Here is a 15,611-nt window from a genome sequence, read left to right as displayed (position 1 = left end):
TGCTGTACGCAGGCCTCTCACTGCTGTGGCCTCTCCCGTTGCGGAGCACAGGCTCTGGATGCGCAGGCTCAGCGGCCATGGCTCACGGGCCCAGCTGCTCCGCGGCACGTGGTATCCTCCCAGACCGGGGCACGAACCCGCGTCCCCTGCATCGGCAGGAGGACTCTCAACCACTGTGCCACCAGGGAAGCCCCAAAATGCTTTTAAGGGGATAATAATCCCCAAGCTATAGGTTAGCTCTTTACACTTTTAAGTCTCATTGTACTCCTGCCACCCCATTTCTGGGGTGGCCTTTGAAAAAGGGATTTTTTTAATTCATATAACCAAGAGTCCAAGATGTAGCCTTCAGGCACAGCTGGATCTAGGTGTCCAACTAGTGCTACTTGGAATGCGTTCACCATCTCAGCTCTGCTTTCCTCTGTATTATTTCATTCTCAGGCAGGCTTTCCTTGAGCAGTGGCAAGGCTGGTCACCAGCAGCTTATTTTCAATCTGCTTAGCACCACCAGAGGAAGCTGTCTGCCTCTTTTCCAAAATCATCTGCGCCTTTCTGCCTCCTTGGCCCAGCCTTTGTCTCCAGAATGACCGTAAGAATCTCTTGGTAAAGCTGACGTGGACAAAGACAGCTAGTTCCCCCACGCCCTTGGACATCAGTTCTTATCCTTTTAAATTGCTGGGGCTTGCTTTTGGCCCTGTCTGATGGTAACACCTAAATAGGGACATCAAGGCTGCTGGGCCTTGGGGAGGCTAGGCCCATGGTGTGCCTTCACTGCTGGCGAGGTACCTCCAGGGCTGGGAAGCATTCTTTCCAAGTCTGCTATCTTAGCCTCCTTCTTGCATTATCACCTGGATGCTGGGCCAAATGCCCAGCCATCTGAGCAGGAATAGAACAAGTTGTGATTTTAGGGACCCAGTCTATAAACCATCTGCAGGGGGGCAGGAAATAGGAGCTGACTGTTCATGAGAACCTCCTCTGCTTCTCTAGTTCCAGGGAGGTGGGGGCATGTGACACTATGAGGGGTGCCTCTGGGGCCTTGGCCTCTTTCCTTCCTCTTATCAATTCCCACTTTACTGGGAGGTGGGTCATTTGTTCTCTGTGACAAGCAAATGGAAATCAAACCCTTGGAGGAGACCCAGCAAAAGGTGGGGGGCACATAAACACAAAATAATTAATCTTATGGACTTTACTGACCAGATACCCTCTTAGTAAGGGGACACACAGATGAAAGAAAAGCAATCTAGCCTAAGTTTTAGAATCACATAGAACAAGATCTCACTCTACTACTTACTGTGTGACCTCAGGCAAGTTACTTAACCACTCTAAGCCTTAGTTTCCTAATCTGTAAAATGGAGAGCTTAATGCTGTCCTTGTAGGGCTGTTGGAAAGATGAAAGGATATAGTGCAAGCAGGTGCTAAACCCAGAAATGCTCAGCCCAGTGACCAGCCCATGGTAAGCACTCACTAAATGGTAACTGCTATTATTATTGTTGTTATTGCCATAAGGAAGACTTTCCAGTTTTCAACCAGCTTGAGCTAAGAGGCACTAAGGGACATGAACCTGGCTCCATCTTTCCTGCGGCATGGGTGTCAGCATCTGAAGTTCTGTGTCTCAGAAACGGGGCCGTACCTTCCGTTCCAGGTGCTTATCCAGGCGGGCCAGAGCTTCCGTCTCTCCTCCTTGCCAAACAGCTGGGCCGAGTCCTTCAGTGGGGAATCCTACACGGGGAGGAGCAGGTCACAGGACTGGAGGTCAGGCCATTTCAGTGACGGCTCGGCAAGTCCTCCCAGGCTGGGCTGCTCTTTGAGCTTCGTGGGAACTGAACCACTGTGTTTCTGGTGCTAGTGGGGCTGAGATAATCCTTAATGGGTCCATGTTTTCTAAGTCACGTTGGTTCTCTTTCCACCGTGACCTTTCCTCTCCTTTCTCTCGCCTCCCCCAAGCTTCACTCTGGACAGGTGAACAGTCCTGTACAGCTGGCACCGTCAGGTTAGCTGACTACTCGGTGAGAAAGGCTAACTGTTCAGATCAAAACAATGGATGGTGGGGAGGAAGGGGAACGGGAAGGGGAGAGAGGGTGTAGTCAGTAGCCTGAGAGGCCGACATACCCCCTTTCATCAGAAACAACACTAGTTATGTTGGTATTGAGAAGCCCACTGATGCCAGCACCAGGCTGTGCCTGTATCTGAGAGGGAAAAGTACAAAAATAGAGGCATGAACTAGAAACAGAAGATTACATACATAAATACGAACAGAAAAAAGACTGCAGAAGGACTACTGCAAAATTAAGGCTGGTTTTCTCTGGGTGGTGGGTAATAGTGTTATTTCCATTTTCATGTCTCCGTATTTTCTAAAGTGTCTACAGTAACTGCATTACTTTGACAGAAAAGAAAAAACGGCAAATTCTTTTACAAGAAAGGAGGTGCTGGCATGAGAGGCTTGGGGCAGGAAGTACGCACCCAGCTCCTCCAGGGAGGGCACGCCATAGGTCTCATCGTGGTTCTCCTGGATCTCAGCCCTGCAGCCCTCCATCTGCTGGCTGGTCACAGAGCCCACAGGCTTCTTGGGCAGCTCCATGCGGCTGATGATGGCCTGAAAGCGCTTGTAGGTAAGGGGCGGCTTCTGCCCGTTCAGCTCAATAATCCTGGGAATCCCAAAGCACACCAGACGTCACTCACAAGACCCTTCATCTCAGGTCCCTGCCCACCCAGAAAAGAGCCCAGACTTCGAAGGCTTGGAGGGTGGCTTTCCTCATCCGCTCGTGGGTCCCACTCCTAAGTGGAAAGGAGCGGACAAGGGGGGCTGCGTCTCCATTTTACCGAGAGGGAATATGAAGCCTAGATTGCCGGAGCAGGTGCCTGGAGCAAGTCGGGGCAAAAGCTGGGGCTCAGGTCCAGGTTCCCTGGTGCCGATGTGGAACCGCCTAAGGACAGAGACTGACCGTGTCTCTCTAATCGCAGAAAAGTCCCCACTGGCCTTCTTGGTCCTTGGTTTGCCTGTCCAAGCCACAGGGAGTCCCGTGGGCCTCCCTCTCTATCCCAGCGTAAGCCTCGAGGAAGTTCTTCGATAAGAGCGGCAAACATGTTCCTTGGTTGAAAAATCATTCCCTTGTTGGGCCCCAATTACTAGAACAGAGAGGCGGAGAACAGCCTGTCCTCCCTAAATCGGAGGCTGGGCCTGCGGTTAATAGTAACAACTAATACTTCAAGGGTTTTCTTTTTCTTTTTTGCAATTTACAAAAGTATTTTTTCATGAGCAAGGGAAACACAGCTGCACTGAGATAGAAAGAAAAGATACAGGAGAGTTTAGAGGAGAACTGAGGCTGTTTTTATAAGGATGAACTGGGATGGGCTGCAGCTAGACTCCTGGGGCTCTTGTTGGCCAAGAAACAGCTTACGCAAGCCGGGCTTGCTGGGCGAGTTTATATACCAGTTCCTTTCTCCTCCCTTCCGTTAGTGGAGACAGAAGGCTGGCTGCTGCCCCTGCAGTACCTCACCCCTCCTCCGGCACGTGGCAGGAGCAGGAGCTCCACACCCAGCGCTTCCCTGAGCTGAGCCCAGCTCACATGCAGAGCTGTGTGACCCCCACCACTGGCTGTGGGGAGAGGGACAGGGAGCAGGGCTTGGCAGCAGTGGCAGCAGCAGCAGGAGGGTGACAGCTCTCGCAGGGAAGGGGAGGAGAGGGTTTCCTCCTAGCCCCTCTGAAAGCACAGAGACCCTGCAGGGATCTCTAGAGCCTCGGGAGCAACATCTAAATGCATGGCCGGGAAACCCAGATAGCCAGGGGAGCCCAGGGAACGCATCTCAGGAACAGAAGTTGTGTCTATGAGGACAGAGATCTGCTGGGAGGGGCGACAGACAGGGCCCACTGAGGTCAGAGGGCAGTTTCTGAGCAGCAGGACAGAAGCGGGAGTGTGTGGGGTGGATGGGACTGGAGCGTGTTAGAAGCAGATCTATGAAGATCCTGAGTGGGGAGCCTCACTGCTTCTGTCCCTTGGGCCTAATAAGCCTCTTTGCACCCAAATCGGGTAAGCTCTTTGAGCTGCTCTACAGGCCCCAACTCTGACCTATTCTCTCCCAGCTTCTAGAAAACGCCATACTTCATGTGCCAGGGGGCCCTATTGCTGAATCTCCCTGAGTTCCACTCAGCAGGGGCCCAAATCACCAACTCCCACAATTGGCAACCTGACCCCTGGGGCCCATCTCTTACTTGTCCAGGTCATAGAGAGTATGAGAGTTCTCAGTCACCACCTCCACACCAGCCTCCTTGGCCATCTTCATGATGGCTGCGTCCCGTTCTTTCCCAAAGGGTTCAGAGTCATATTCAAAGGTCAAGCGGGTCACCCCCCATTCCTGTAGGGAGAGAATCTGTAATGCTCAACACTGTTTGGGGAGAAAGAAGCTGGGCACTCAGCTCTCTCCTGGGAGGGTACAGAGTAAGTCTAGAGACCTGACAGAATGGGCTGCAGAACAAACTAGGGACAATGACTTGAACTGGAAAACCAAAAATCTGAGATCCACAAGGTTTGAGGAGGGCAGGCCTTTGAGGTGAGGCCAGCAGCCTACGACAGTGGAGCCCGAGGCTAGTGGTCTCTGTGGAATCAGGAGAGAGGTGGGAAGCTCTGTGCACTTGCTGTGTCCTTGTGGTAGGAGAATGCAGCAGGAGGATATAAATACATGCTCCCAGGGGAGCCTCCAATCCCAGAAAGGCACTGACTCAATGGTAAAGATGGCGGGGGACAGGATTACCATATTCCGCCTGCTTGGCAAGCCTTTCCCAGAGCTCCTCAGGGCCCTGAAAACTTCTGGCCTAGTTTTCTTGGCAGACTTGTGCTGTGTGAAGTGTGTTGATGGTTTCCACAGCAACACTCCTGAGGCCAGTAGGAAACACAGCTAATAGGCTCCAGGTCTCAGAGAGCTGGGAAAGGAGGAGCAGCCCTTAGCCCAGAGGTCAGAGAAATCAGACCAGAGGGGCCACATATTTAAAAAGAAGGGAATTCTTTTCCAAGTCTTTAGTCATGTCTGGTAGAAGTTTCTAGATTTCCTAGCAAAGCTGGGAGAAAGTGGCCCAGTGAAAAGTTGTACAGAAAACCCACAGAAAGCCCTAGAGCATGCAACTAGCTAGAAGGAAACCACATTCCAACCAAAGTCTCTGGTCATGGTCCCTTAAAACTCTGAATCCCCGGGGCAAATGTCCTGGCCGTGCACAGGCCAGCCTGGTCCTGACTCAGCCCTGATGCATGTGAGTCCTGAGCAGGGTTGCTTATCCCTCGTTCAAGGACAGCAGCACTACACACTTATTGAGCACTTACTATGAGCCAAGTACCATGCTTAGCAGTTCATATAGATTACACTGTTAAAGACTCATAACCCTGTGAATAATAATAAAAATATTATTAGATGACACCTTTTCCAAGAAGCCTCCTAGGCCTTCTCCCTCAGTATGATTCTCCTGAACCTTGCCCGTTTTCCATCACAGCAGTTATCATATGGCAATGAAGCTTCCCATTACTTGCCTGTTTCCTCCATTACAGTGTGAATGCTCACAGCAGAAATCATGCTTATTCTTCATTACCCTAGAACCTAGTATGGGGCCTAGTACACAGTAGAAGCTTAATAACATACAGTGAATGAATGATCTGTATCTCTGGGCTGTTAGCGGGTTGGCCTCTGAGGTGCTGGGAGAGAGGGGACAATGCAGAGGCAGAAGAGAGGCAAATGTGTTTAACGGTGCGGTGGTTAAGAACACAGCCCTGGAGTCGGAGCCTGGGCGCAAATCCTAGACCACCCTTAGCTTCCCAAGATACTGTTTCCTCATCTGCAGAATAGGGACAGCAGCGCCCACCTCTGAGGGCCACTGTGAGGAGTACGTGAATTAATGTATGTGAAGAACTTACCTAGAACAGTGTTTGACTCATGGTCAGCCCTCCATGAATGCTGGCTATTATCAGTACCGTGGCATTTGTGCGGGGACGTAAAGTGAATGATGAAGTGTTTACTAAGCTATGGCCTTGACATTAAGTCTTTGCTCTTGCCTTTTCCCCCAGGAAGAGTAGGGAAGGAAGCTGGGGTGGAGAGAGGCAGAAAAACAACTGTGTGCCGCTGAGGATGAGGGGAGAACGTCCTAGAGCCCTCTGTCCATGAGCACTTTCGTCTCTGTTTGGGCCTTAAAAACTGTGTTTTATAAAGGGGTTGGGGGGAAAAGTGGGCTGGCTACCTGTATAGCAAACAGAGGCCTATATGGTACCTAAATGAAGATTTTATCAATCATTCACAGAGGAAGTAGGGATGTTTCCTCAGAGAGGCTGACTTTTTTCCAATAAGCAAAGCAAAGCAAGATGGGAAACGCCCATTGCTCAATAGGAAAGCTCACCCTCAAACTCCTGGCGTAGGAAGAGCCCTAATAAATCTTGCTGGCTTGAGCCAAGAAAACATCTAAGGAAGCCAGTGGCATCCGGGGTGGAATAACTTGCCACATCCCATGTCTGGACTGAGATGGGAACTTTCCAACAAGACACTGGATTCACAGAATTTCTCCTTAACGCAGTTTCCATTCTGTTGGCAGCTGACTGGCTGCATTTGCTCCCAACTCCCCTAGCAGCAGTGGTCAGACCGTCCCCGACCATTTCCATGTCCTCAGTCAGAATACTGTCTCGTTCAGTCTGTGGGGAAACCCTGGAGCAGACTCTCACTATCTTCTCTTGGACTTTGCACACTTACCTTGAACAGCCTTGGGAACACGTCAGCCGGCTGTCCCCGGACTACAAACAGGCGGGAGTTCAGTTTCCTTAAACTTGTGTCCAAATCTTCCAGAGACTGAAGTAGGAACCTGCAGAACCCACACAGTCCTTGTTGGTGGTAACACAACAAAGAGTGAGTTACTCTTTCCTAACAAAGCAGGGAGAAGCTGGTACATTGTTTATGCCAAACAAGTAGCATGGTTCTACGGCGTTCTGGCTGACGTGTGATATGGTAGAGGATCAGTGCCACCTCCGCTGAAATCCTGCCTTTGTCATTACTAGCTGTGTGACTTTAGGCAGTTACTTAACCTCTTTAGCTTTCCCCCCCACCCCGCCCCTAATCTGTGATATGGAGTTGGTGTTGGTACCTATCTCACAGAATTGTTAAGAAAGCCAAATAATGCACGAAGAACATTTAGCACAGAGCCTGGCATGTAGGAAATCTGCCATAAGTGTGAGCTGCTCCTACTCGTGTTGTTCCTCTGTGATTACAGGCAAGTCACTTATTCCCGCTTGGTCTCAGGCCCTGGGGGTAAATATCTTCCCACCACTAGGTGGTTGTGAGAATCAAAAGGGAGGACACATGGGAAAGCCATCTGAAAGACAAGTGCAGTCCCGTGGTATGGAGGCCTGAGGTCCTATCAGCAGAGGAACAAGACTGCAAGAGCCCCGGAAAGTCTCACCTACCCTGGTCCAACAGACTCCCTTGTCTTTCCGCACTCATGCTTTGGGCTGCACGGATGTCTACCGCCACGGTCCCACGGTCCCACAGCCTGGGCTGAGTCCCCAGTTGCCAGGGTTTCATTTGGCAGGTAGCTCATTCTCCAGGGCTCTGGCCACCAGGTTTTTGTCCCAAGAGGGAGGAGGCACTCCTCTGTAAGATATCCTCCCATGCTTTCGGGGGTAGGAGTTGAGGTGTGGGAGACTCCAGAAACTTAAGAGACCTAGCCTGCGAGCTGGATCACCATGGGAAAGGGAAAGGAAATTAACACTGCCTGAGAGCCCTCAGTGTTTTATTTATTTACTTCATAGGACCACAAAAATTTATTACCTGTTCAGTTAGGCATAATCACCTTTCTGAGAAATTCCACCAATACATTTTAGGATATGTGTTTTATCTTTAAATTAACATTTTAAACAGATTATGTGTTTTATCTTTAACATTTTAAACAGATTAACTCTTCATGTGGTTCAAAATTCAAGTTACAAAAGGGTACACAGTAAAAAGTCTCCTCCTCCTGCTTCCCCAAGGAATTTAATCCATCCCCCTCTCCAGAGACAACTAATGTTATCAATGTCATTATATGCCTGTTATGCTTTTTTTTTTTTTTTTTTTGTGGTACGCGGGCCTCTCACTGTTGTGGCCTCTCCCGTTGCGGAGCACAGGCTCCGGACGCGCAGGCTCAGCGGCCATGGCTCACGGGCCCAGCCGCTTCGCGGCATGTGGGATCTTCCCGGACCGGGGCACGAACCCGTGTCCCCTGCGTCGGCAGGCGGACTCTCAACCACTGCGCCACCAGGGAAGCCCCCTGTTATGCTTTTTAAGTGCGTTTTCTTTTGAATTCTCTCAACACATTTTTTTTTTTTTTTTTTTTGCGGTATGCGGGCCTCTCACTGTCGTGGCCTCTCCCGTTGCGGAGCACAGGCTCCGGACGCGCAGGCTCAGCGGCCATGGCTCACGGGCCCAGCCGCTCTGCAGCACGTGGGATCTTCCCGGACCAGGGTATGAACCCGTGTCCCCTGCATCGGCAGGCGGACTCTCAACCACTGCGCCACCAGGGAAGCCCTCTCAACACATTTTGAAGGAAAATACTATCCTCTTTTTATAGATGAGGAAAATGAGATACAGAGAGGAGAATTAATTTGCCAAAGATTACAGTTATTGAGTGACAAAGCTGGGATAACAAACTATCTGACTCTCGGTCAGACTCAAACCATGTTTTCTTCTCTGTGCCGCATTTCTTAAGCCTTTCAGTGGCACATCAAACACTGCTCCAGGGGCTGAGATTCCTGCAGGATCTCATGTGTTTGCGGCAAACACAAACGTGACTCCAGGTAATCCACTGACATTCTGCTCTTCTTCCTCAGGAACGATGCCCTGGCAGGTGAGCCTCGTTCATGGACACCTCCTGCTATCTATGCTGGGGTCTCCCACGCAGGCCTGTCAACGATGGGAATCACCGGATTTTATTTTGAGCACAACGAAACCCGGTGGCTCCTATGCAGCACATCACATTCCCTTGACTATGGGAGGCTTACAGAAGCAGCGACTGTTCCCAGGCTGCCAACTGGAACCAGTCCCTGCTGCCACCTCTGACGTCGACAACCTGACACTGCCAGGCGGAGAATGCCACAGACCCACATTCCAGCACGAGCTGAGTCCTGGGCTCAGCCCGAAGCATCAGGCTAGCTCACAAGCAGGCAGAGACTCCCCAAGGGGTTGCGATGGGAGACTGACAGGCTGAATGCTGCTTTATGCAAAGCCAAAGCTCCACCTCTGCGAATTCCTGTTTCTGAAACACTGTCACCCTCAGAAAAGGAAAGCTGAGACAGAGTGACGCACTTGCACTTTCTCTGGCCTCCTCCCAGGCCTCACCCTCTTCTCAGGAGGAAAAGACGAGAGACCAGTGTAAACTGCCTCTGTGCCACTTGAAACCTGGGCCCTGCCAGGCAGAATGCCTAGGGATAACTGGTGACTTAGATTCTGCAAGCCCAGGACTGAGGGTCCTGCGGCTCCCAGGAATGTCCCTGCCATGCACTTTGGGGGTCTCAGCCTTCATAGTCCACCACGCTGCCCAGGATTTTGATTTGAAGCTACAAATAGGACTGGCATGCACATGAAAGCTAGGTTCCAGCTGCCTTCTGTAGACTTTATTTCTAGACCTCATTTATTAAAAGGAGAGATTCCTTGCAGCATCTCTGTAGTACAGATAACCTTGTGAGAACCCTTTTCTTCTTTGACAAGAGAAGTCTATAGCCGAGGCAGTGAGCGGAAGACACGACTCTGGACTCAGCAACCAAAGGATAATAACAGTAACAGCAACAACTAACATTTAATGAGCATTTACAATGAACCAAGTACTATCCTACTTGTTTTACATATATCACCTCCTTTAATTCTCATTTTACAGATGAGGAAAACTCAGGTACAGAGAGATTAAGTAATTTGCGTAACATCATTCACTTAACAGGTGGCCAGAATTCAAACCCGGACAGTGTGGTTTGGCGTCTTTATTCTTAACCACCAGGCTCCACTGCCTCTCAACCAGGACTTACCCCCTGAGCACCGAGGCTGTGCCGCCAGGGACTCAGCCATCAGAGAGCACCACAGCTCTACTCGTAGGCCAACACCTTTGCTACCAAATCCTTGCTCCTCCGGGGATCAACAGCTGTGAATCACCCAGAAGCTTGCTTAAATGCAGGATCTCAGGCTCCATCCCAGACCTCCAGAAACCGAATCCACATTTTAGCAAGATCCCCTGGTGACTCCTTTGCACATCAAAGGTTCAGAAGCACTGTCCCAGAAAACTGAATTTTACTTCTAGCTTCTATTTACAAGTTGCCTTTCTTTGCTTCTAGTTTGTTTTCACTGAACTTCCTCTCTTTGAGAGCCTGGTTTCTGCCTCCCCTTTGGCCCTCTAGAAATGCTGTTACTTCCTTCCAACTCCCCGGCTCCCCAGTCAAGCCCTGCAGGGTTCCTCCAGGAAGGGAGGCCTCAGGATGGCCCCCAGGAGCCCCAGCCTCCAGGCAGACAGAGAAAGAGTAGCCACCGCTAGGGCACCACCTGTGAGGACTGCCAAGAAGGAACAGGGGGCAGCGGAGCAGTGCTTGCCCTGGGCAAAAGCTCACTGGGGCCAGCGGGCGCATTCTTTCACCAGAGAGACCCTTGGGCCTTTGTGCTCCCCTAGAGCCCTCGTCTCCACATGGCCAGTTTCTCTTTACTCCAATGAGGGGGGACTCTAAAGAAAACTGGCCTGGGCATTGGAGGTGGCAGTGTTCGGGCAGGCAGCTAACCCTTGGCAGCTCCAAGCTGAGCTCACATGGCTGAAATTCAGAGCACACCGTTCTGGGTGAGAGTTCAAGCTCACCCTTTGGATTAGACAACATGTGCAGCTTAGTTGCATTATGTAAGTGCTCTGGAGCCAGCAGCAGACAGAACTGGAAGAAATCAAATTGGGATTTCCAAAAATACTAAAAGGACTCAGTAATTCAGGGACTCCACAGAATTAGCCCTTTAAAATAAAAGACACGTAGATCTTTCAGGGAAGGACTTCTCGAGAGAAGGCAGATTCTGTGTTGAGAAATATTTTGTTTGTTATTAATAGGAAGAGGGAAAATGATAGTGAACTCTCTTTTTGGGTCTAGATCGCCCTTGACCAAGTTTCTCTGCTTCAAGCCAAGGTTAACTGTAATGATGATATCATTGGCCAGCCCAGACTGGCTACATAGGCTATTAATATAAATTAATTTCTCCCAAGTAATTAAAAGCGCTTTAAGCCCCATGCAAAAGGATAACCCAAACCCACAATCCATAGCAGGGATTGATCTCTACGTATCACTTGGCTAAAAATATGTTTATTCTTTCCTAATTTCAAAGAGAAAGATGAATGTGAAAGTTTTCATCCCTTTTAGGCAAATGGAAACATTTCCTCAGCAGCAGAACAATAAAGTGACTCTTGGGTACCAGTGTGAACAACTCAGAGAAACTCAAATTTCCCTGCCTGTAGACCTTCTTGCTGACCAAGTTCCAGGGAAGAACCACCCAACTTGGACAGTCCACCAGTGTTTAGCTCCCGGCGTTGGGAAGAGAGACACACTTGTTCTCACCAGGCATGCTGGGGAGTTCCCAGGTCATCTCATTCACTAGTTCTGAGTGATTTGGGCTGATATTTTATTTCTACCAACTCCTTCTGCCCCCAAGTTCCTGAATACAGGTGTAGCACAGAGCCAAGGAGAAAATGACATAAATAAAGGGTGAGGTGAATTGTTGCCAACAACCATCTGGGTTGCAGTAGGGAGAGAAAGGTAATGAAAAACTGCAAGGGCCATTTTTAAATCTAGAAGGGGCTCACATCCCCTCTTTTTTTTTATGGTTCTCACTACAGTACTTCCTTATAGACGCAGTAAATTTGGGGAAGGTGGGGCTGGGGAAAACGGCAAAGGGTTTAGCTAACTAGTGCTTGGCAAAAGAAAGTCCTGAGGCTCAAATGCTACAATTAGCCTATAAACTTCCCACTACCACCAAGGCAAGGAGTATGCAAGCCCTTCTCCTATGCTAATAAATGTACATGTTCTTGGTTGCCTTTCTCTGTCCACTTTTACTCTTAGGAAGGGCCATTCATGGTTATTTTAATCTGATTTATCTGCTGAAAAACGCTGTGTGGGAGTCACTGTAGGAAGTGCAGGAGGATAACAGAGATACAGATTTTGGTTCCCCCCACCTCTTGCAGATGGCCCAGGGCCCACTCTTCTGAGGGAGGCTTCTCAGAGGCAGCAACTGAAATATTTACAGAGCTAGAATGTTACGCTGCAGCACAATTCTCCCAGGTCACTTCCAGATCCAGAAACAGCCACTGGAAGATTACACATATTGCAGTTACACAGAGGTAGAGCTGGCTCCATCACTCCCCCAACACCCAACCGAGTGCATAAAACAGTCTGCAGTTCTGCCCTCGCTCTGAACCTGGGAGCAAAGAATATGGCGGGGGTGGTACGAATGTGTCTGTGACCAGCTCCAGGAGCAGTTATCGTATTTGATCTGTTTTGTGTGATTTCACCTCTTTCTTCTGATGCCAAAACAAATCAGACTTCTTGCCAATGCACTGCAATACATATCCCAACCTGTCAGGCTCAGGTCTGGGGTTCTCTAGCCCAGTGCTTCTCTGGCTTTGCTGCACATCACACCTTTAAAGACCCTAATGCCCAGACCATAACCCAGAACAATAAAATCAGAATTGGGAGAGACGGGGGCCCAGACATCTTTCAAAGATCCTTAAATGATTCCCATGTGCAGCAAGGTTAAGAACCACTGCTCTAGTCTGTCCCCCTATTTTATTTACTTCATGGCATTAGTTCTACTAAATTAAGGTTGTTTACTTGTCTTGCGCCATGCAAATGTAGGTTCCAGGAGCTCTGGACACCACATCTGCTTGTTCACTGCTATTTCCCTAGCAGCACCTAGCAGTGTGCCTGGCAGATATTAGGCACTCATTAAATAATTGCTCAATTAACATCTGCATTCCTACACAGTCTCTGACTTCAGGATTTGACACAGGCATCTGAACTGCCACATTCCTTTTCTCTCTCACTCACTCAAAAGCACAATCACAAGAGGGTGACCCACAAAACTCCTAGTTTCTAGCGAATCTGAGTTTAATCAGCAACAGAGTTTTTGTTGTTGATCTGTAATTTCCACTACCACAAAGGAGTAGGCAGTCCATGCAATGTCCTCCAAAACCCCCAAAAAGGAGAAACTCCGTGACAACGCAGCAAGCAAGCAGTCTGGATTCTATTACCTCTGCTCTGACTGGCACACTGCCACTGGGAGAGGGGCAAAGTCTCAGGCTTAGTCCATGCTAGGGATGGCCGGTCATTTGAGGATGTTTGTCAAACCCAACCTCCTATCTATAGAAACTGAAGCAGAGGCAGAGCAATACAGCAGCTGAAAATTGTGTGGGCAGGCTCTCCACAGGACTATCTTTAGTTGTTCTCTCAATATAAATGGGTCAGGAGGGGGGCATTTAATAGATCCACTGCTAGGGGCATTCACTCTCCTAGCAGGGCACACACACCTTGGTGAGGAAAGAATGGTGGAGAGCCAGCATATCCTGGGAATAACCCTGCCTCTCAAGCAACAAGGTCAGAAGCAAACATGCTCCAAAACGATGCAAACAAACCAAAGGACTACCGAGGGGCGTGTTAAAGAGAGAGGGGGACACAAGGTCTCAGAACTCCTTGGTTTTAAACACTCGTTAAAAAGAAAACCCATCAACTGCCTATCTGTTAATCTTCTCCCGTGATCCTGTCCACTCCATCTCCTGGGAATCATCAAAGAGGGACCCTTGATATCACAGCTTTCCTGGTCCCTAATCTTAGTACATCAGTTGATAAACATCTAATCTATAATGGCTCAACCGTCCTTTAAAAACAATCTCATGAGAAGAGGAGGAAGGGACACTTTGGTTCCTTTTTTTTTTTTTTTCCTCTAGCAAGCCCATAGCTGCTGAGGGAATTCTCCAAAATGGATTAAGTACTGCTCTCTGCTCTCCAGCTCCGGACACAAAGTGCCTCTAAGTGAACATGCCCTTGAGGCCTCTATAATGAAGGGGAGACGGCACTTGCCCTATCTAATGCTAAGCCAGAGTCTCTAGACGCCTCCAGAAACAGAATGATCTTGGTGGAGGGAAGGCAGGATGGTTGAAAAAATGGATTCAGACAAACCACAGGCTTACAGATGACCTTCAGGAGCACAGCAATGCGCTCTTTACTTGAAGAATGCAGGCATCTGCCGTGCTATCAACTCAGAAACCCATCCCTGCCCTCACACCACAATAGTTCCTGTCCTCCCCCTCCCCCCGCCCCCATTACACCCCTAAGAGCCTTAGACAAGGAGTCCCTGTTCTGCCTCTCACTGGCTGCAACTCCTTGAGCACGTCAACTTTGTGCCTCTAGGGCTCAAGAGTCTCATCTGTACAATGGGGATCATGATCTGTCCCACGGGAATGTCGTGAGGACCAAAGAGGGTAACACGCAGTGCGAGCGCGCGGTGTCAGAAGCTGAGCCCTGGTCCACCCAGGCTATTACTACGGGGACTAATTGCTTCCCTCTTCCCGACTTCTCCCCTCTGGAGACTCGGCTCCGTCCCCCTGCCCCACCTCCTTCAGGCCGGGGTCTTTCGGCAGAGGGGACTGGGGCCAGAGCCTCCCTTTCCGAGGATGGGTGCCCCAGAGGCTAGGCTGCGTCCCCCGGGCCCGCGAACCCGCCCCGGGCCCCCTCACCTCCATCGGTTGATCCCGACTGAGGAGGAGGCCGCGAACCAAGGGTCGAGGATGTAAACGCAGCGCACACAGTGCGCCCCGCGCACGGCCGCCTGCAGCGCCGGGTTATCATGGAGCCGCAGCCCCTTGCGGAACCAGTGCACTGAGGAGGCGCCTTCCGCGCGGGCCGCTGGCGCCGGGGCCGCCACTGCCGAGGTAGCCACAGCCGCCGCCATCACCGCCCTGACTGCTCTGGCCACCGCTGCTCCGCCCCCATAGACACCTAGGGCTCCGCCCCCAGCCCGCCCAGTGACCTATGACACTTCCGTTCCTCTCTGGGTCCCCGCCCCCGGGACCTGGATCCCATCTTCTATTGGCTGGGCTCCTCTCGCCCGGCGATTGGCTCTGAGGCGCCCCGTCTGGCCCCGTCCCCTCACGTTCCCACCTTGTGTGGGCTCGCTGGGGAGGAGCCGGAGGGCAAGGCGGGTGAGGCAGGCTGGCGCTCCCCAGAGAGGTCTGGGCTTGGACCGAGTCCGGAGGTACTGTGGATCCCAGGCTTGCCGCTGGAAGCTGTGTAGGCTGGCGGGGTTGCTGTGACTCCAGAAAGTGAATTACACGACGAACAACCGGCCGTCCTACATATTCATCGTCATCAATATCATCATCATCTACCTCACTCTATACATCATTAAAACATTCTACTACAGCCGCCATTTATTGAGCGCATTATATATGCCAAGCAACATGATAATACCCTTACATTGACTGTGCCATTTATTTACTACTCAGTTCAGCCCAGTTGCATTCATTCAACGAACCCTAGTGAAAGAGCTGTTATTATTCTCATTTTACGGACAAAAAAAACTGAGGCTGCCGCGGGGTGAGTGACTTGCTCAGT

At 50.4% G+C, this 15,611-nt stretch overlaps 1 protein-coding gene across 1 annotated transcript in view; it reads right to left on the bottom strand.

Annotated features, from left to right (window-relative positions):
* CRY2 (cryptochrome circadian regulator 2) overlaps window positions 1–14,950 on the bottom strand; it is a 33,797-nt gene extending 18,847 nt beyond the window's left edge. The window contains exons 1-5 of the mRNA XM_082844259.1: window positions 14,735–14,950; window positions 6,718–6,826; window positions 4,208–4,350; window positions 2,458–2,642; window positions 1,628–1,716 (exon numbers count right to left, since the gene is read on the bottom strand). Of these exons, the coding sequence (XP_082700385.1) occupies window positions 1,628–1,716; window positions 2,458–2,642; window positions 4,208–4,350; window positions 6,718–6,826; window positions 14,735–14,949 (741 nt within the window). The 5' untranslated portion in view covers window position 14,950. The remainder of the gene's footprint in view (window positions 1–1,627; window positions 1,717–2,457; window positions 2,643–4,207; window positions 4,351–6,717; window positions 6,827–14,734) is intronic.
* Between the last annotated feature and the right edge of the window lie 661 nt (window positions 14,951–15,611).

This window comes from Leucopleurus acutus (assembly GCF_964270905.1).
Source record: "Leucopleurus acutus genome assembly, chromosome: 8".
NCBI lineage: Eukaryota > Metazoa > Chordata > Mammalia > Artiodactyla > Delphinidae > Leucopleurus > Leucopleurus acutus.
Note: the sequence above shows the minus strand (reverse complement) of the source record. Positions and strands in the feature narration are given on the sequence as shown.